At 43.9% G+C, this 19,943-nt stretch overlaps 1 protein-coding gene across 1 annotated transcript; it reads right to left on the bottom strand.

Moving 5' to 3' along the window:
* Positions 1-3,823: 3,823 nt before the first annotated feature.
* Positions 3,824-7,246, bottom strand: LOC127778388 (DNA-binding protein RHL1-like). The gene is made up of 11 exons (XM_052304980.1): positions 6,879-7,246; positions 6,677-6,787; positions 6,446-6,532; positions 6,114-6,346; positions 5,819-5,897; positions 5,389-5,532; positions 5,137-5,176; positions 4,976-5,038; positions 4,484-4,515; positions 4,347-4,388; positions 3,824-4,223 (listed from the first exon to the last, which is right to left on the bottom strand). The coding sequence occupies exons 1-11, from the start codon at positions 7,185-7,187 to the stop codon at positions 4,179-4,181; spliced, it is 1,185 nt and encodes a 394-aa protein (XP_052160940.1). The 5' UTR covers positions 7,188-7,246; the 3' UTR covers positions 3,824-4,178.
* Between the last annotated feature and the right edge of the window lie 12,697 nt (positions 7,247-19,943).

The raw sequence follows: 19,943 nt of genomic DNA, 5'->3' as shown, positions 1-19,943 counted from the left end.
TCAATGTTAACTTCAATGCCGCACACATAAATTAGAAAAACGGTAACATTCGGTGAAGTCAATATTATTATATTAGTTTTACGAATATCACTATGATCGAAAAATTTCCCTACTCCACATCACCAAGAGTTTGTACTGATGAAATAGTCATCTAGCTTAACCCTTTAATTTTTAATCGCTAATCGCCCCTCGAGCTCCCTTCTAAGATGATTATGTGATGAGGTGGAGGAAAAAAGTTAGGAGAGAGAGGATGAGATATCCCTTATATATGTAAATATAAGGGGCAATCTCCACACAATCTTCAAGAAAAGTAAAAAAAAATAGTGTGAGAGTGAACTAATAAAAAACATTATTGGGGTTTGTATTAGAGATGGTATGTTGTACTTGTTACCTCTTAATTAATTAGTAGATAATATGGCTCAAATTAGAGGCAACATTCACCTTCATTATAAAACTTGCTCTAACGCTTCTTTTGCATCGTATTCCTCGTAGAATTTTCATCTCAGAGCAAGTTTAATAGTAGGCTATAAGCCTATTATAAGATTACGCGGTGGAGAGAAAATTTGAAAAAAAAGAAGAAGACTGGCTCACATGCAACAGTTAGCTATTCATATACTCCAAAATAAAAACATTAAATGCATAGGTGAAAGATAGAGAAAGGAGAAAAAAATAGAGATAAGGGCACGCACAAATTAAGGTCTCTATTAGTAGGCTCTCTCAATTACCACGTAAGCAAATTTAATGACTTGGAAGAGAGAGATGAAGCAAGATGAAAATATCGTTGTTTGCTGTGACATCGGCGTAACAACGCCCTGGAGTGAGCAAAACGCGGAGGCGAGAAGGAGGAGGAGGAGTCGGCGGTCGTCATGGCGATGAGCGACGGGCGGCGTAGGGAATCGAGAAGCTAATACCATGTTTGACGGATAGACTCAACGTGAATTGTATTATCACAGAGCAATACAGATATAGGCATCATAGGCCATATGCTCTCAACCGATTCATGGCAATAATATTGGGAGAACAAGGAAGAGCCAATCACATGATACATGCCATATATAGTCTAACATGCGCCTCGTTGCACAACGCGGTGTGGGGCATAGAGTTTCCAGGGTGTTTTATCTAGTACACTCTAATTGTTTTTAAAAGAATTTAAACTTATGTAATCGAGATAGAAGTGTATTGTGCTGCATCTGATAGAAGTACACTCTGAAAGCACTTTTAATAATTTAACTATGTTATCAATATAGAAATGTAATTTGCTGCATCTGATAGAGTGCCTAATGGACAACATTTACACAACCATTGCTTGTTCACTTAAATTATTCTGTATATTTTCTTGTACTTTGCTCTCTTACCAATGGGTCTGTTGTGTATTAGGGCTGCATTGCCCTAAGACAATGTTAGTACTACAGCTGCATTAAAAACTTATAAAACTCTTTCCAGTGTGAAAATACAGAGTTTCCAGCTCTTTGAGAATCATATTGCTGTATATGAAACGTCAAAATGGTCTACCGAAAGTTACCGCGTATCGCTTACCAGCCACTGGAGAGCCAATTGGGCAACTTGAGGGAGGTCGGGAGATTGATTTTGTTGATCCAGCATATGACGTGGAACCTGAGCAATCACAATTTGGTTCATCTGTTGTTCGGTTCCATTATAGCTCAATGAGGACCCCACCCTCGGTTTTCGACTATGACATGGATTCAGGAGTGTGTGCTGAAGGCTGTCTTTGGATCCAAACTTTCAATTTTTTTCATCACATCAACCTGTCATACACACACAACTTTTCAGTCACATCGTACTAATTTCAACCCAAACTTCCAACTTTAGAAGGAACTAAACACAACCGAAGAAGATTGATACTGTAAGATATCAGTCGCACTGCTTTAAGTAGCTTTCTGTTATTTTGAACAAACTAATTAATATGTTGGCATTGTTTAATAACAAGGTATATATGTTCCTGAAAACAGGTTAGTCATGTTAGGCATGTATTGTGCACCTGTTTCTTAAATTCCACTCTGTTTGTCACCGTTGCTTAAAGCACAATGAACATCGATTACTTCTAACAGTATAGTTGATGATGATCTGTAGTACACTAACAGTATATGTTTTAGCAAACCTAATGCTCGTAAAAATTATGAAAGAAATAACTAATTTACTGATACGATTTTTCATGTTCAGAATGAGGTGCTGATCATAAGAGGTTGTCATCAGTGTTTTTTTGTTTTTATTAACATGAACTATAATTTGCACAGTTATCACGTGTGCAAGCACTATTTTATGTGCAGTAACACCTGTATTAGGGATGGCAATGGGACTGTCCCTGGCAGGGGGCACAGCTCCCACCTCTGTCCCCTGACACCTAAAAATGCCCTGTTCCCCAGCACCAGCCAGGATCTGGTTAGTTGAGGGACCTCCGGTATCTGGTTTTACGGTTGGGGGACGATTTTGTAACTCGATGACAAGTTGAGGGACCTTCGGTGTACTTTTCCCATGTATAATCGACTTTTTTTTATCTCGATTTGTTCAATGTATCGTTTGCTGCGGCACCTTGGACATTCCAGCGTATTTTTGGCACCTAAAAGGGTCTAATTCTAACTGAATAAGGTCAGCTACAACTAGTTTTCAGAGATTTTGACTTTGCCACGGACATTGTTGGCAGCTGAATAAACACATCGTGTAGATTTGATTCTTTGAGAAAGTTAATATAAGCCAAAACTATACTTTCTACGGGAAGCTGAATTTATGTAGTATGTAGAACTCATATAAGATGAAACAGTTCCAGTTTGTACATATGATTCTTGCGTTCCATGGGTCCCTTGAATATACTCAAATATATGTATGGCAATTCTCGGGATCTTGATTTTTAGTTATCGCACCATGTCGTAATTTGCTGCCATGAAACATTTCAATTTCCATGTACTCCAGTTGCGAGCCACCAGCCAGACAGAAACACCAATCGCATTGCAAGTTTTAACACCAAATCTCCAGTGCTAATTAAGTGCTAACCTACCAGGAATAATCATGGTCTATCTATGCTTGCTCACTGCTATCTTTGACTCGCCGGTGTTCTTTTCTTTCTACCTTCCTCGCTGAGCCACCTGCAATTATGAACGAAAATGAACTGTAATCTCACATACATATCACATTGACAAGAAACCAAGAATAGTACTGGTCTGTAGATTTATATAAATTAAAGGACCAAGTATCAACTGAAAAATGGATGGGTATCATCGGAGGGAGGATGCTAAATCTAACTTGGACTGATTAGGGGCAAAGCTATCGAGCGCAGGTTGGGGTCTGTAACACAAAAACGCATGCTAGGGTGATGCTCTTCAGACTCAGAGTCACTCGCAATGCTGGGAAAATGCGCATCAGAATCACTTAAGAGAGCCAGCCAGTCTATCAAAAACGCTTGGATCAATTGAGGTTTCCTTAAGTCGTTCTTTCAAAGTTTCCAGCAAATCAATCCCTGGAAATTAAATAAGACAATCGACCCAACATGGATCAGCTAGCAATGCGAGATAGATAAAGAGGATAAACGAGAATAAGAAATACCAAGAGCACGCCCAAGCACAGCGAGGCTGGCATTTTCCGTGCATATATACCATGGCCAAATCCTTCAAGCTGATGAGCAAATCCTGCGATTGAGCAGCCCCTCAATCGGAGATGAGAAACCGGAAAAAGAATGAAAGGCAGTGGCGAAAGAGAGGAACATACAAGCTCGGGGTCAGCTTTTTCTCTTACAAAAACAGGCCTGTTTGCCTTAAGCCCCAGGACCCTCTCAGTTGTTCAGATAAAACCGTTTAATTTATCAATACCATAAATAAATACACAACAATCATTTTCTTCATCAATGGTATAGTTTATATCTGCAATTGCCGTACTAATTTGCATTGCAGACCCTAACAATGATTTATCAGCTCTTGTTTATGTTACATTACAACAAATCAAATAAATAATAAATCTAGTGCTAACAGATCACACTTCTCGGTTTTCAATTTCACCAGTACGATGAAAAGACTATGATGATATATCTCATCAATGGTCAGGTCAGAACCTAAGCTCCTCAAACACATCAATTGTGATATCGCCCCAAAAGAAAACAATTGCCCACAATCTTGCATCCTTCACTCTTCATCACCCAGTGCTACATTCCTTTCAACTTCAGCTGCACATCACTCAGCCCAGTCTTCATCGCTATCATCGTCCACATTGTTATCCTGTCATATGCTGTTAGGATTAGCTGGGAGGAAGGCACAACCTCATAACAACAACAACAACAACAAGAACAATGGCCATAATGTACCAATCTACTACACTGTAGCTATCAGAAAAACAATCACCTGGGAGGAACTTGAGAGCACTTCAATTTCGTCATCTTCTACCTGTGACAGAAAAATGAGGGCAAAGGCAATCAGCAAAGTAAACAATGGGCGACATTCAAATTAAAATCCCTGATCATTGTTGCTAAGTAAAGTACCTGTGTTTTTCTCTTTTTCTGACTTCTGCCAGCTACATCCATGTAAATACAATTGTCAGCTTCATATGAAGAACACTAACATGTACTGATGTACTCAGTTAAAGAAAAGCTGATAGATCGTTGCACATTGCACTAAGAGCCACTAAAATGCATTTGTTTCCCCCCATGCATCACAGCTTTTACCCAGCAATATCAAGTCTTGTAAAATTCAAATAGCATATTTAGTATAGAGCCACCACAATAGATGTTAATTCCATCATTTATTCCGATTCGACAGGCTTGAGATGGTCCTAAAGCTTCATGAAATGGATTAACATTTTAAATGCCCCTTACATAGACAAAAGCTGAAAGCTTCTCAAGTAAGCCTCCCAAAGCCTTTGGATTATTTTAGAACAAGTCTTCTCCATTGAAGGCCTTCAGAGGCTTAAAACAAATGTAATCGCACCAAGGTCTATTAGATGCTTCTAACAACAGACTTGCTACTGCACTTACCACTCTTCTTCCCTGTTGGATGTTTTTCCTCTGGACTTGCTCGCTGTTTCTTAGCAGCAGGTCCTGTAGAACAATGCCAATCACAAGTCCAATCAAAAGGAATTTTCTTTGTGTAATAAAGGAAAACACAAGAAACCTAGAATTGCGTAAATATGAAGAACCTTTTGTTGCTGGAGATCCTTTCGGGCTTCTAGTACATCTCTGAAATAGAAATCCTTTTGTCAGATGCTGAACTAATTTATTTGTACCAGGCATGAAAACAGATAATGTTCAAAACACACATACGAAAAAAGAGGTATGTTTTGAAGTTGGTTCAATTAATGCATCAAGCAAACATTATATCGAAGTTAAGGGTATAACTGCCCACTATCACAAGGAGAGAAACTATTATAATAACAGGTATGAATTTCCACCTTTTTTTCTTCTGCTTTTTTAAACATGCTAGACAGAGTAGCCTGAACGAGTGGCTCCTTCTTAGCTGAGATAGGCTGCGCAGATGAATCTGCAGGTTTATTGTCTTCACTTTGGGATTCATTCTTAACTGCCGGACTCTTCACCTGCTTCAAACGAAGAAAGCAAATAAACACAATAAAATTATTTACAAAAGATAAAAGCTTGATAGACATTGATTCATATATTTGAATCTTATAAAATTGAGTAAATTTCAGAAAACTGCAACTTTAGTGACAAAACTATCAGTTTGCTGCAACATAAGCGACATGTTTCAGTTTCCTGCAACAATAGCGTGGGAAATTTTCACAAAACTGCAACTTTTACGTTATATGCTGCTACTTTTACGTTATATGCAACAAAAGCGTGGGAAATTAAATTCGGTATCACTACCTTCTCATCCATGTCCTCAGGGACATCAATCTCATCGTCATTATCAGATGAATCGTTTCCAGAGGATATCTCAGTATACCTGCATAAAGAGCGAGGGATCTATCAAGTATACCTTTTTATTCTTTGCCTTTTTTTGGGTGGGTGGGAGATGAATATATTTGTTTTTAGAAACATTAGCCGTTAAGCCAAATAAATACAGGTAGTAGGCAATCTTTCAGCTGCTAAGCAACAACTAGAGTCCGTGTGCTTTTCTGTTTATCCGAGAGAGCAACAGAAAAGGGTGAAACTGACTTACTTCAAGGCTTTCCCAGCAGTTCTAGCAGACTGCCTAACTGAAGGTGCTTGACTAGTGCTTTGTGTGTTATCCTCGTCCTTAAGGTCTGAATCCTCGGAAGAATCAATGTCAGATTCAATCTTTGGGGAAAGGGATCCTGTGGTGGTTTCCTTTGGCGGTTTATTGATGGTAACAGCTTCATCACAGGAAGCACCTGCTCCACCTTTAAAATCAGAATCTGCAACCGCCCCATCCTACCAGTATGAAATGAAGAAGCACATGAGATGAGAGGCACAGTAGCGTCGTAGAAGAAGCGAAAATTAAGAACATATATGGATGGAGAGCACACGCACATTCTGGAACTCTTTTGGAAAATCCAGTTTCAGTTCTTGTGGGTTTTCTTCTTTTGTTCCAATCCACCAGGCTTCAGAAAAAACAATCTGCCAAATAAAACAGCAGCATAAGTAGTTACCAATAACACTCCAGAGAAAAGGGACGAGCATAGCAGCAGTTCTGCGGATGCAAGTTCCACTTCCAAGATAGATACAGGGCAGGCAGAGTAAAGATGTGAAGTTTGAAGTAACCAGGCTCTCGAAGACGTCCTCGCAGACAACGCCCTTGGTGGACCTGCTCATCTGCAGTGTCAGATACTTGTTCTTGGGGTACACATGCGTCCCCAACAGCTTCATCCTCCCCTGAAACATTCATTACCCACCCACAACATACATATCATACCATCTCACCTACCTGACGGAATAGATAGATAGATAGATAGATATAGGATACCTGTGGGAAGTCGAGGTAGAGCAGAGGATTTTTGGTGCCAAGATCAGCGAGCTCGCCGACGCGGCCGCCCGAGGCAGCAGCCGCGGGCGCGAGGAGGCCGGGGAAGGAGAAGAGGAAGCGGCTCTTGCGCTGCCCGCCGCGGCGCACGATGTCGCGGCCCTGCAGCCGCGACACGGCAGTGGAGGGTGCGAGCGCCGAGCGCGGCGCCGCCGGCTCCCCGCGCTGGAGTAAGCCATTAGAGAAGGCGAGGGAGCGGAGGCGGCGCCGCTCGTCGGCCTCCGCATCGCCGGCCTCCTTCTTCTTCACCATCCCTCCTCCCTCCTCCTTCTTGCCCTTCTCGCCTTGCCTGCACTACTTTACGCCTCCCTTCTGCTAAAGCGGGTAGTACGCTAGTAGTATGGTTTGCTCGGTCTTTCGCCTCTATTTCAGAAATAGGCAAATAGCTGATTCTACTTTATGTGTACTACTAATCGTTCCAAGATTCTCTCCAAACATGTTTGTTGATATAGTTCAATGCCCAAATGATAGTTATCATTCTGTACATCTATGGCGAATACGGCCAAAAGATAATGACAAAATCAGCTAGTAGGTTTGGAATTGCTCACCGGAGTCAGGAGAGGCGGAGAGCTGGAGCAGAGAGGCAGTGGTGCCTGGGTGGCTGCTGGCTGGGCGCGTGAAGGCAACGGCGCCGCCGCCACGGCTAGGAGCCGGGAGGCCGCCGGCCGGATGCGGCGGGAGGATCGGCGGTGCGAATAGCAGCCTCGCGGGATGGCGGGAACGCCGGAATCGCATTGGCGTCGTGGCTCGCGGGAGCGTCGTCGCCGTCGGTCGGTCGGGACTCGGGAGCAGTGGCGGAAAGAGAAGGGAGATTGCACGGGAGAGAGGAGAAGAGATTAGGGTTTTTTTTATGGGCCAGGCTTTTTTTCGTGGGCCAAATTCTAGGGCCTACCTGGACTACCCTTTGGGCCTGCCCCTACATCGCATTGACATGACGCTTACATGATAGCTTGATAAAAAAACAAAATTGAAAACTAGAAAATTAAAACAAAATATATGAGGCCCATATATCGGTTAAACAAAAAGATAAAAATGTCACCCTCTCTACCTCTATCTCCTCCCTCCGCTGGCAAGCCGAAGTTAGTGAGGACACCGATGAGCGGGGTGGGAAGCGAGGAGGCAGGGAGAGTGTCCATGACTCCATGTCAATGAGGAGGGTGACGAAGGGGAGTAGGCTAAAGCCAAAGTCGATGATGATGCCGATGTCAGTGTCCGTGCGGGTTGTGAGGCCGAGCCGCTCAAGCTCATTGCGGACAAGGGGTGCTGGTGTGGTGTTCCCAGAACGTGACCTCCGGATGGGCGTGGATGTGGTGCCGCACGCTCACCATCCAGTCCCGTGCGCCACAACAACGCCTCCTCGTAACTTGCGGAGGCAGAGGAAACAATGAGGAGGAGGAAGAAGAGAGCAGCCACTCTTTCTCCAATTCGGTCACCACGGCTACGATTCAGCCTCCGCTGTACCTCCTTTCTCCTCCACGAGCTCCACCTGGCCTCCTCTTCGTCAGCTGCTCCCTCATCAACGTGTCCACTAGCCCCTGAGGAGATTGTTTGCACCAACAGCCCAAAGCCCGTCATGTGGAACAACGGCAAGATGAGCAATGTCACTATGACCGGCAACGACAGCTTGCCACTTCGACTTCAATGGTTTGGCGGCTGGAGGAGGAGCAGCGCTGTCAAGCCGTCCTGATTTGAAGGGAAATAGACAAGGATGAGAGTGGCTGCCTAGGGAAAAAGAAGGGAGTAGTTGGGCCGGGCTGAGGGAGAGGAAATGGGCCGTCTGGGAGAGGGAAATGGGGGCTGGCCCAAGGAAGGAGAGAGGGAATAAGAGGATAGGGGTTGTTTTTTTTCTTGGGAATTCGAAGGAGATTTGAATTGGAATTGGAATTTGAATTTGAATTTTTGTAGATGGACTGTAAAAGGGACTGTGAACTTTGATATTATGGGAGCTTATTTGTGGACTTGGAATAAGAGGTTTGAGATCTTTAATGGCATAGGCAAAAATCCGAATAAGAACCAAATTTTGAAAATAATTTTGTATTTAAAATAGGTTTTAAACGAAACGGAAAAATCGGGATGTTACAGAAACTAAGGTCTCCTATACGGGTAGGCGTCTCCGCCTCTCCGGTGAGCACCTAAGGTTGTGGTGTGCCACGGGAAGTTTGTCAAGACTTTCGATTTCACCTCCGCAAGGGGAAAAAAGATTAAAAGTGAAATCGATGAGTGCATTGCTACAACCTCATGAGAAAAAGGGTTGAAAGAGACTCAATTTTTGTGGCCACTTAACGGAGGCTTGGATCGTTCAATGGATTTTATGTCGGAAGTTTTAATTTGAATTAAAAGTTCTCATCATTTTAATATGTTATGAGTTGTGATAATAAAAACGCCATTTAATTTAACCCCCCCCCCCCCCCTCTCTCTCCTCGCGTAGGAGGCATCACGGTTCTTTCATTAGGGTGGTCAAAAAGGCTTCAGGAGATTCAGCTACTGTCAGCACTCATCAGAATTCACAACATCATGCATGTTTCTACCTAGTTTAGCATAAACAGTAATATATTGCTAGAGTTAAGTGCGTTCTTGTCATCAATCCGTAATATGCATGAATACAAATTGTCATCATAACCAATATTTTCGTTAGAAACCCCTGTTTCAGGCTTTTCAACTATAAAACTAGTATATTCCAACATCAGCTGAACTGGAAATTCTACTCTATGTGTCTAACCAACACACTAATCTTTTGCCGAGTTTCCTGAGCCTGTCATAAATTCAGCACAAAATAATTTGCTAAATCATGGGTCTCCTTCCTCGGTGACAACAATCAACATCATTTAGATAAATTCTACTACCAAAGAAACACAAAATACACCCAAAGTGCATAATTTTTTCTGGTGTTGCCTAACATTAAAATTCGTCATATAAGTTCAACCGTCGTCAATGACGGGCGGGCCTGTGTACAGTGAGTTGGCGTAGACGCCCGCCGCGTTAACTTGATGACACTACTACGAAAATCATCGTTCGTGGCGGGCATTTTAGGTTTTCGCTGGCAGAATTTGGAGCCGCCACAAAGTAAAGGCCAGCGAAGATATAAGATTTTCGCTGGCAGTTTCGTTCCGCTTGTGAAAATCTATTTTCGCAAGCGGACACATGATGTTGAGGTCCACTTGAGAAAACTCATTTTCTCTGGCGGTTGCCTAAAGATAACCGCCAGTGAAAATTAACCCACCCCGCCAAAAATCACCTACCCCAGATTCAAAATTCCCCAGCCGGCCAAATTCATAACAGTCTTCAAATCCGCATCACAAATACATAATATTGGTATCAATCCTTAAATCCTCATTTAGATGGTCAGCATGTACAGATTGAAATCCACATCCAAAATTTCGAGCATCCATTCAAATCCTAGTTAGATTCCATTAACATGCAAGTGAACACGACATACAAGCATTTTGAAGATGAAAAAGAAAAGAAAAACAACATCAACAGGAGAGAGGAAGGAGATCGTCATCGCCGTCGCCGACCGAGCAGATGTGGGAGCCCCATCGCCGATCGAGCATCACCGCCGCCGAGCTCCTCCCGCCGCACCAAGCCCTGCAACACCGGATCTGGGAAGCCCAGCCGCCAGCGAGACCGTGGGAGGGGGAGGGGGAGGGGGAGGAGGAGGAGAAGAGAAGAAGCGCCCGCCTCCCGTGGCCGTCGCGCACCGCTTCCTGTCGCAGCCGTGCGCTCGCCTACCACCGTCGCAGTCGTGCGCCCGCCTTCCACCGCCGTCGTGGCGCGCTCGCCGCCGTTGTTGTCGCGCGCCCGCCTCTCCTGCTGTCGTTGCGGGCCCACCTCCCGCCGCCGCCGCGCGCCCGCCTCTCCCGCTGTCGCCGCGCACCTGCCTCCCGCCTTTGCCACGCGCCCGCCTCCCATCGTTGTCGCCACGCCGGAGCCACCGCCGCCGACTGTGGGGTGGGAGGAGGAGAGAGTGCTGGTGGGGGTACAGGAGAGGAGAGGCTGGTTGATGAGGATGGATGGATAAGTACTACTGGCCGGTGGATGGTGATTTTTATAATGGCTGTGAATTTTTTCACTGGTGTTGGTGCTCTTTTGTAGCGCCAGCGAAAATCGGATTATTGCTGGCGGTCTATTAAGATGTCCGCCAGTAAAAATAGGGTTATTTTTACAAGCGAATTTCTCAAGCAACCGCTAGCGAAAATGGACCTAAACCTTCCACCCCTCTTTAAAATTTCGCAAGCGGATTTCTTACATAACCACCAGCGAAAAAAATAGGATACCACCATAAAAAAACCATTTTCTAGTAGTGTCGAATGACCGAAAGCTGTGAAAATTTGCTCAAATAGCCGCAGGTTCAGGATTGAATTTGAGTTGACTGTACACAAAATTGATTTAACGTACCGACTTGTTTTGATCGCTGCTGGAGTGAGTTTGCAGAATTTAGGAGCGTCATGCCCGCCATGGATGCTCGATCGATCGGTCCAGTGAATAAAGATAACTTAGCTAGTACGCGTACCATTCAAAAATTCGATTATTAATAGCGGGAAAATATTATGTTATATAGTGTACGACATCTTACCAAACAGTTAGGAGTGGCATAGCCGCACAAGAAGATTACTCTTTGCAGGCATGTTGCTTTACGCAACCGTATGTGATAATCAATCTTCGTGTGCAGTCGTATTAAACGGCCCGCCTGCGAATCTGTGTGCTGTTGGATTGCCCACACATGAAGATTGTGGTCTTCGTAGACCTTTTAGAGTAGACGTGCCGTCCAACCACATCACTACTGGAAAAGTGATCTTTGCTGGGTCGGCTGATTTCCACAATAATTCCGGTTCTAATAAGAACCGGGATTAAAGATTGTTTTTAGTCCCGGTTAAAAAAATTTTTAATCCTTAGTCCCGATTCATCCTCTATCAGAGGCCTATCAGGGGACCGAGGATCTTTAATTTTTACTCCCGGTCGGTATTACCAACAGAGACTAAATATCCATATATTTTAGTCCCGGTTGGAGTTACCAACCAGAACTAAAAATCCATCTTTGTTTTAATCTTTACTCACGGTTGGTAATAAAATCCATCTTAACTCCAGACCAACCGGGAGTAAATATTTCTCTCCCATCTCTGGTCGGTTAAGTCACAGGCGAGACTTTCCTCCTCACCAAGATATTTAGATAAGATCGGATCGATCATCCCCTCTCCTCCTACCCCTCAGATCCCCTTCCTCCTCCTACCCTCCCATCCGGCGGCCAACGGCGGCGGGCAGGCGGCCAGCGGGCGGCAGGGCCGCGCCCGGCGCCGCCGCAGGCGCCGGCCGTGGCAAGCAGCATCGGGCAGCGACCGTGGCAGGTGGCAGCGCGCCGGCCTTGGCGGGCGGTGGCCGACGGGAGGGGAGGCGCTCCCGACCGGACACCCTCTCCTCTGCCGACATCTTTCTTTTTTTTTTGATAATTTGTGATTTACTGAGATGTATAATTTCTTTTTTTAGAATTTGTGATTCATTGCATAGATCTAAGATGTATAATCTGTGATGTATTTGATTTGTGTATAATTTTTTAGGATTTGTGATGTATTTGATTTGTGTGTATAAGTAACTTAGCATTTGTGATGTGAATGATTTGGGATGTTACTTTGATTTAGGGATTTGAGGTTTGATTTGGGGTTATGCATGGCTCTCGATTTGGGACAAAATACAGGAATTAACTCTGGCAACTAGCAAAGAAACGATGAAAAAAAAGGGACCGACCGGGACTGCCGCTACTCTCTCTTTAGTCCCGCTTGGTGTTAACTTTACTCCCGATTATTTCACCCGGAACTAAAAATTCAACTCTACTTCCGGTTATTTCACCCGGAACTAAGATTCTACTCTTCTCCCGATTATTTCACTCAGGACTTAAAAATGTTTAGTCCCGGTTAAAAAACCGGAACTAGAGGAGTTTTTAACCGAGATTACAAACGGTTTCTCCAGCGGTATGGGACTTGATCTGTAAAAACCCTTTCTCTATAGTAAGCGGCGCCGCCATAGATATTGACGCCGCCGACGATGTCCTTCTGGCACTGCGTGCGGCTGCCGTCGCCGTTGCCTACGCGTGCATGCGGGACGCTAGTCCGTCCTTCCTGGCGTCAGCGTGCACCGCGCTGCCGCGGACTTTGGGCCGGCCGCGCCCAGAGAAGCCTAGGGTCCAAGTTGGAATGGGGCCCTAGGTTAATTGTATCTTCGTTCCAGGTTATAAAACTTTCTAGCTAGCGTTGTCCACATTTATATGGATATTATATATGTCTAGATTCATTAACATATATATAAATATGGGTAATGCTAGAAAGTCTTATAATATAAACGGAGGAGAAAGTAGCTCCATTCTAACACCGTTCTGTGTACATGCAACGTCAGGTATTATATTTTGTTAATCGGCATCCAGAAATTGATTTTACCCCTTGTAGAAAAAAAAAAAGGTTTTCTAGTAGTGAAAGGTCAAACCATTCAACTTTTTAGGATATATATTTTTTCAAAATAAAAGTGATAAATAAAAAGAGGATAATGTGGTCATGAACAGGAATCTCATTACTGCCTGACTTCTCTGGGCTTTATTTCTTCGGCGATGTCATATAGCATACAATAACCAAAAACAGGTATCATAAGAGCCATGAATATACAGAACTTTCAATATAAACGTAAGCATAAGAACTTTCAATAAGATTTTAGTAATATATTTATGGATTATCGTAAGAACTCTTGCTCCAAGGGTGTCGCCGTGTCGGCGTAGTGGTAGGTCGTCGTCGTCCTCCATGTAATCTCAAAAAGAAAGAACCCGATTTTTTTATATCTAAACATATGCAACCCAGTATTTTGGAATTATGATTCTAACCAATTAACCTACCCACGTGACCACAGTCAATATCCGGTTGATTAGGAGGACCTAATGAAGTATATGAGCTATTTGGGTTTTCTTTATTTAGACTTAGGTTTATTGGCTTAATTTTTTAATTCAACTTATTAGCTTATATGATTTATAAGACGATGAATTTAATATTCTAAGTTTAGTGATAGAGTTATACCTCTACCTCAAATAAGAAAAAAAAAACTTATCCAACTTAGTTAGTTTTTGGTTTAATAGTGTTGAGTGGTTTATGACTTAAAAAGTCAAAGGAAAAGGTTACTTGCTTATTTAGACTTAGACTTTTCGGTTTATAAACTGACTTATAAACTTAAACAAAGAGAGATTCATAGGCTTTTTGCGGTTTTATATTGCATTAACGTGTAAGCAGTCCAATGGTATTAATTCTCTTTTTTTTTCTTTCCGCGGCCGATAGCAATATTTTGGTCTCGTAGCGCTAGCTATATTCAGATTACATTAAGAAATACATGTTTTATTTTTTTAGAAAATAATGTAAAAATATACATATGCTACGTTGAGTTGTAAAACGAAAATCACAACTAAACCAATTAAACATGTTTGCTCCCGTAGTGATGCATCTAACTGATTGTATATATATTTGTATGCGGGCGCGCTAACGTGTTTAATTCAGCGGCCCAATAGTTGATCAACTGGATCATCGGAAGCACCGTGCTTCATTTTTGTAATTAATGGGTTGTATGTGCTTACATCCAAAAATATTGAGGGAAAGGACATGACTCTTTGATTACATGACTAAGAAGATTAAGTCTTCCAACTAATTAATAGAAGTCCATACCAAAATTACAACGGTAAAATGTATATGAGTAAAAGAGAATTTAAGGCTTTGACTTCAATTTCACATCAGCTCATTCTTGTCTAGCCATGTTGAGCATGTGGTTCAACCATATAAGATTTATAGATCTCAAAAGTGAAAAACAAATAAAAAAGATCAGAGCGAGTCGTACATTTGGCCCATTTTGGTTACCGAATTTCCCTTTTGCCACCCGGCCTTTATCTAATTCTTTTCAACTTTGGATTAGATACTTCTACTATTTCCTTTTTTTTTACCACTAAACGCTCTTCACGAGCACAACAATAGCCTTAAGCACATCGGCACCCTAATTAACGATCTCCTCTACTGATGTGCAACATCTCTGACGGAAGATAAAGATAAAAGCGTAGTCCAAAGTGTAAATTATATAAAAATACCTAGTCGAAAACGAAAAGATTACGTAGAAAGTAGTCTAAAGTGGAATTAACTTTGTTAACAAAAACTGCACGGCCAAAATACAGTTTATTCAACAATAAAATAAGCAACAACAAAAAAATTCGATCTCGACTGGTACGGTTCGTGCATGTTGTGTACTCCCTCCATCCAAAAAAAGACAAACCCTAGGTTTCCGTGTCTAAAATTTAACCGTCTGTCTTATATGATTTTTTTTTATAATTAGTATTTTCATTGTTGTTAGATGATAAAACATGATTAATATTTTATGTGTGACTTGTCTTTTTATTTTTTTCATATTTTCTTAAATAAGATGGACGGTTAAATATTGAACACGGAAACCCAGGGTTTGTTTTTTTTTTTTGGAACGGAGAGAGTACATGCATAGAGAAACAGGTATGTGCGTACTTACCAAGAATGCTTTCGCGGCAGCTCGGGCAAGAGCAGTAGGGTGCTTTCGTCTCTCGATCGTCGGAGGATCTGCAGGCCGTGCCGGGGCTAGCTGCCCTTGTTCCAGCAAGCTGCACATGAGATCGGCCTCGGCCTTCTCCATATATCGCTCGCGATCGATCGAGGATCAATACAGCTGGATCGATCGAACGTTCGCATACGCATATCGATCTCGCGAAACACGCAGTGTGTATGTATATATTGGAAGATAATTAACCGTGTTCCTACGTGTATGTTTCGGAACAGGATCGAGTTGAACAACTTTCCCGTGCTCCTTAGTGATGGTCTCCGTGTTGAACTCCCTACTCCACGCTAATGCACTTTTACCGGACTTCTATTGGTCACTTGGCGCACTAAATTAACAATCAATTTGGTCGATCCGTGGTTTAGGGAACTCTCTCCAATAATCCGGATGTCACACCGTGAAAAATAAAAAGGAATAAATTCACTTTAGGTCTCTCAAATTGGCAACCATTCTGATTTTCGTCCTTAGTTCGGAAAGCCGGATGTGACGCATCCCTCAACTTACAAAACCGTGCAAAGGAGGTCCCTCGGTAGTATACTCTCTGATTTTGGCTGACGTGACGCTCCTTTGACTAGGTCTTTATCTAACGTGGTATTGATGTGTTACTTACGCGTCAATTTAATCCAGAAAAACAATAAAACCCATAGGACCCACATATCAATTACACACACAAATAATAAAAAATAGCGGGGCCCACTGTGGCCCATATGTCATCCTCACTACTCTCCTCTTCTCTCTCTCTCGGGCAAAGCAAAGCAGCGGTCGCCCGGTGGAGCTGGTTGGGCGACAGCCGGAGCGGGGGAGGGCCACGGGCAGAGCTGAGGGATGGAGCAGCGATGGGCCACGGGCGGCTCCTCTCCTCCCGCCGGCCGGCGCCACGCGCCGCTCCCACTGCCGCCGCGACTCCTCGACCGCGCGCCATTCCGGCCACTGCCCGCGACTCCTCGACTGCCAGTTGCCGCTTGTGTGTCCTCTGCCGCCCGCAGCTCCTCTCCTCTCACTTACCGGAGCCCGCGCGCCACTCCTCTCTCGTCGGCCACCGCTTGCATCTCTTCTCCCGCTCGGTTCTGTTGTTCCTCTCCCGCCCCAGCAAGGTAGATGACCGCGGCAACATCCTTCTCATCTGCCCACCCTACTCCTCCTACGGCCGATCGTCGCGGGCCATCCACTCCGCCCCGCTGCTCTGCCCACGACCCAACGCCGCTCCTCTTCTCCCCCGCTCTTCTCCCCGGCCGCCGTCGCGTGCTCCTCTTCTCCCCCACCTCCGCGCGCTGCTCCTTCCCCCCGCCGGCTAATGGGGCGAGGCGGGTAGAGGCGAGGAGATGGCTGCTTCGCCCGCCGCCCACTGCCACCCCTCTACTCTGGCCGCACATAGAGAGAAGAGGGAGTAGGGAGATGACATGTGGGGCCATATGTGCCCCACCATATATTTTTTAATTTTTGTGTGTAACTGATATGTAGGTCCCGCGGTATTATTATTTTTCGGAATCGAATTGCCATGTAAGCACCATGTCAATGACATATGGGACGAAGGCCTAATCAAAGGAGCCACATAGACACCACATCAGTTAAAACTAGGTCAAAACTACCGATGGACCTCACTTGCATAGTTTTGTAAGTTGGAGGATGCGTCGTATCCAGTTTTTCGAACTAAGTACGAAAATTAGAATGGATGACAAATTGAGGTCCTAGTGTGAACTTATCCAAAAAAAAATAAAAGAAAGAACCATGCAACCTAGTCATGCTTCCTGGGCCTGGTCGGCTGGGCCATTAAGGCCTCAACCCTTAAGAGTCAAGCCGTTCATGCTAGAGTCGTAAATTCATTTGAGGTCCCTAACTTGACAATGAATCCGATTTTGGTCCTTCAACCGAAAAATCATATACAACGGATCCCTCAACTATCAAAACCGGTGCAATACATGTCCTAAGGCAGTATAGTGAATGGTTTTTTTCTACGTGGCAATTTCAACAGCACTAAGTCAGTGTGGGCCCCACATGTCATATCTCTATGTTCTCTCGGTGGTGAGGAACATGGCCGCTGGCAGAGGGTTGTGAGGAGGACGGTGACCGATGAGAGAAGCTAGCTTGATAGAGGACGGACGCCGATGGTTGCCGTCAACGACGGGTGACCCTGACAACGCTGGTGACAAGGCGGACAAGGAAGGCGAGACCAGGGAGCACAATGTCGTATTCCTCTCAGCGCCCACTCCATTATCCGCAGCAACAAGGAGAAGCCGAGTATGCTGTTGTCCGCAGGGCCGAGGTCCTCGCTCCAGGGATCTGGCGGCTAGCCGCCCGCCGTCGTCGGGAGCCGAGGGGGTCCGCTGCCTAGTGCCCTCGCCGCTTGACCGCCCAGATCTGGAGGCTGGCCATCCGCCGCCTCGGGAGCCTGGAGGCCCGCTGCTGCTTGGTGCCTTGGTGTCCTCCGTCTGGTGGACCTCACTCCCGGGGAAGATATTGCTCCGGTGACACCGCCATGAGCCAATGGTGGGGAGCGAGAAGGCAACATCGGGAAAGGAAGATGGCGGGCGGGATGGCGAGCTCGAGCTCGCCAGCTCCCCTTCCCTCTCCCTTGCCTTTATCTTCTCATCGGCTCCCGCTTGCTGCAACCTCTCCGTCAACAACCTTTGGCGCCCTCCCTATCCCGGTCCTCTGCTAACTCTCGGCCTCTTCAGATGATGAGTAGCCAGCGGCGGCGGATACAAATGGGGTCGAGGTCAGTGTTGGAGGCGAGCTAGAGCATGTCACAGATGTCGTCCTCCTCACCGCCTGCCACTGGGCGTTGTCCTCCTCAAAGCCCGTCGCCGGCCTCCTCGCAGTGCGCCGTCTGTTGAGATTGGAAAAGGCAGGAAGAGATATAGGTGGAGAGAGAGGTGAAGAATCGCTGACATGTGGAGCCCACGCTAACTCAGCGATGTTACTCGGGTCAAATTGCAAATTGCCATGTAAAACAAAATCACTCACCCTACTGCCTTGGGACTTACTCCCTCCGTCACAATATATAAGGGATTTTGGTGGGATGTGACGCTTATATTATGGGACGGAGGGAGTATATTGTACCTTGTTTTCTGGTTGAGCGATCTGTTGTATCTTGTTTTCTGGTTCAATGACGAAAATCAGATCCGTTGTCAAGTTAAGGGACCTCAGATGAACTTATTCCTAGCGCATTTGTGTTGTTGCATATTGCCTCAGCTAATCACGCGCGCTGGAACAAGCAGAAATAAATAGGACGATGGAAAAAAGAGGGGGAAAACATGCAAAAGAATTAAAGAAAGATGAAAAAATAATTTTATAAAAATCTTTAGATTTGTTGTTGGTTATAATTATCATTTATCGAAAACATTTTTTCCAGATAGCATCTATAATCATCTATTGAATACAACTACATGTAGAAAAGAAGAGTAAATTTCATAACCCCATCAAGTCACAAAAACCCACAGGTATTTTCGCATGTGGCACATAACTCAATTATTATGATCCTAAAGTTAAAAAAAATGCACTGTTAACTATTTTGACATATACTCTTGTATCAAAATTTGATAAAGTGGATGGAACATTTATATGATGGATGAAATGCTCATAAATTTGACATGTGATTATAGAACTCAAAAGTGTGGTAAATCAAAGTTAAAATAATTAGTAATGTAGTTTTGAAAAATATTAGGACCATAATATTTTTGGGTATGTGTCACATGCTAAAATTTATGTGGTTTTGTTCAACTTTGATCATAATAGGTGGAGTTATATAAAATTATAAAAAAATACTAACAATCCTAAATTCCAATCCTACTTTGATTCGTCTCAGTCTTCAAACAAACACAAAATTAAATTACACTAATAGATCTATTTAAAAGTATGATTTGTATGTCCGTTAAAATAAATCATGTAAAATAATGTAACTTTTCTATGTTCTAATATGTATCTGTTCGATTTTTTAGGACCAATCATGTATCTGTTTATCGTATCAATGTGTTAGAAATTTCTTCATGCCAGGTAATTAATTAACAAGGGGAGAAAACACCGCACATAATAGTGTGTATAGTTAATCTCATAAGGAACACGATCCTACAGCGTATGACGCATGCACCATCTGTCACAGGTAAAAAAGAGGAAAACACCTGACAGCAGGATATAGAGTGGTACGATCGACACAGCCGTCACAGAGAGAGCACACTAAACTGCAGGATAGTGTATTGTTGTATACCATGCCTAAACGGGTCTGGGATGAACAAAATCAAGAAAGGGATCGAGAAACACCCATCTGTCAGCTATTGTAAGGAATCTTCGACATATTGCCTGTCCCCAAAAAGTAACCAAAAAACAGAGGATAGGAATTAGAGATAGCTAGGGAATATGTATACAGTACCCATAGTTGTAAAAATTGAGTTTATATATACCTGATAAAATCAATTCCATTTC

Source organism: Oryza glaberrima, chromosome 7 (genome assembly GCF_000147395.1).
Source record: "Oryza glaberrima chromosome 7, OglaRS2, whole genome shotgun sequence".
NCBI lineage: Eukaryota > Viridiplantae > Streptophyta > Magnoliopsida > Poales > Poaceae > Oryza > Oryza glaberrima.
The sequence above is the reverse complement of the archived record's forward strand: the minus strand, read 5'-3'. Positions and strand labels throughout refer to the sequence as shown.

Coding starts and splice junctions, on each gene's coding strand:
- LOC127778388 (XM_052304980.1), bottom strand. CDS start 7,187: ATGGTGAAGAAGAAGGAGGCCGGCGATGCGGAGGCCGACGAGCGGCGC. Junction 5,898..6,113: donor ACTGCTGGGAAAGCCTTGAA/GTAAGTCAGTTT, acceptor CTCTTTATGCAG/GTATACTGAGATATCCTCTG. Junction 5,177..5,388: donor AAAAAGCAGAAGAAAAAAAG/GTGGAAATTCAT, acceptor TTTCTATTTCAG/AGATGTACTAGAAGCCCGAA.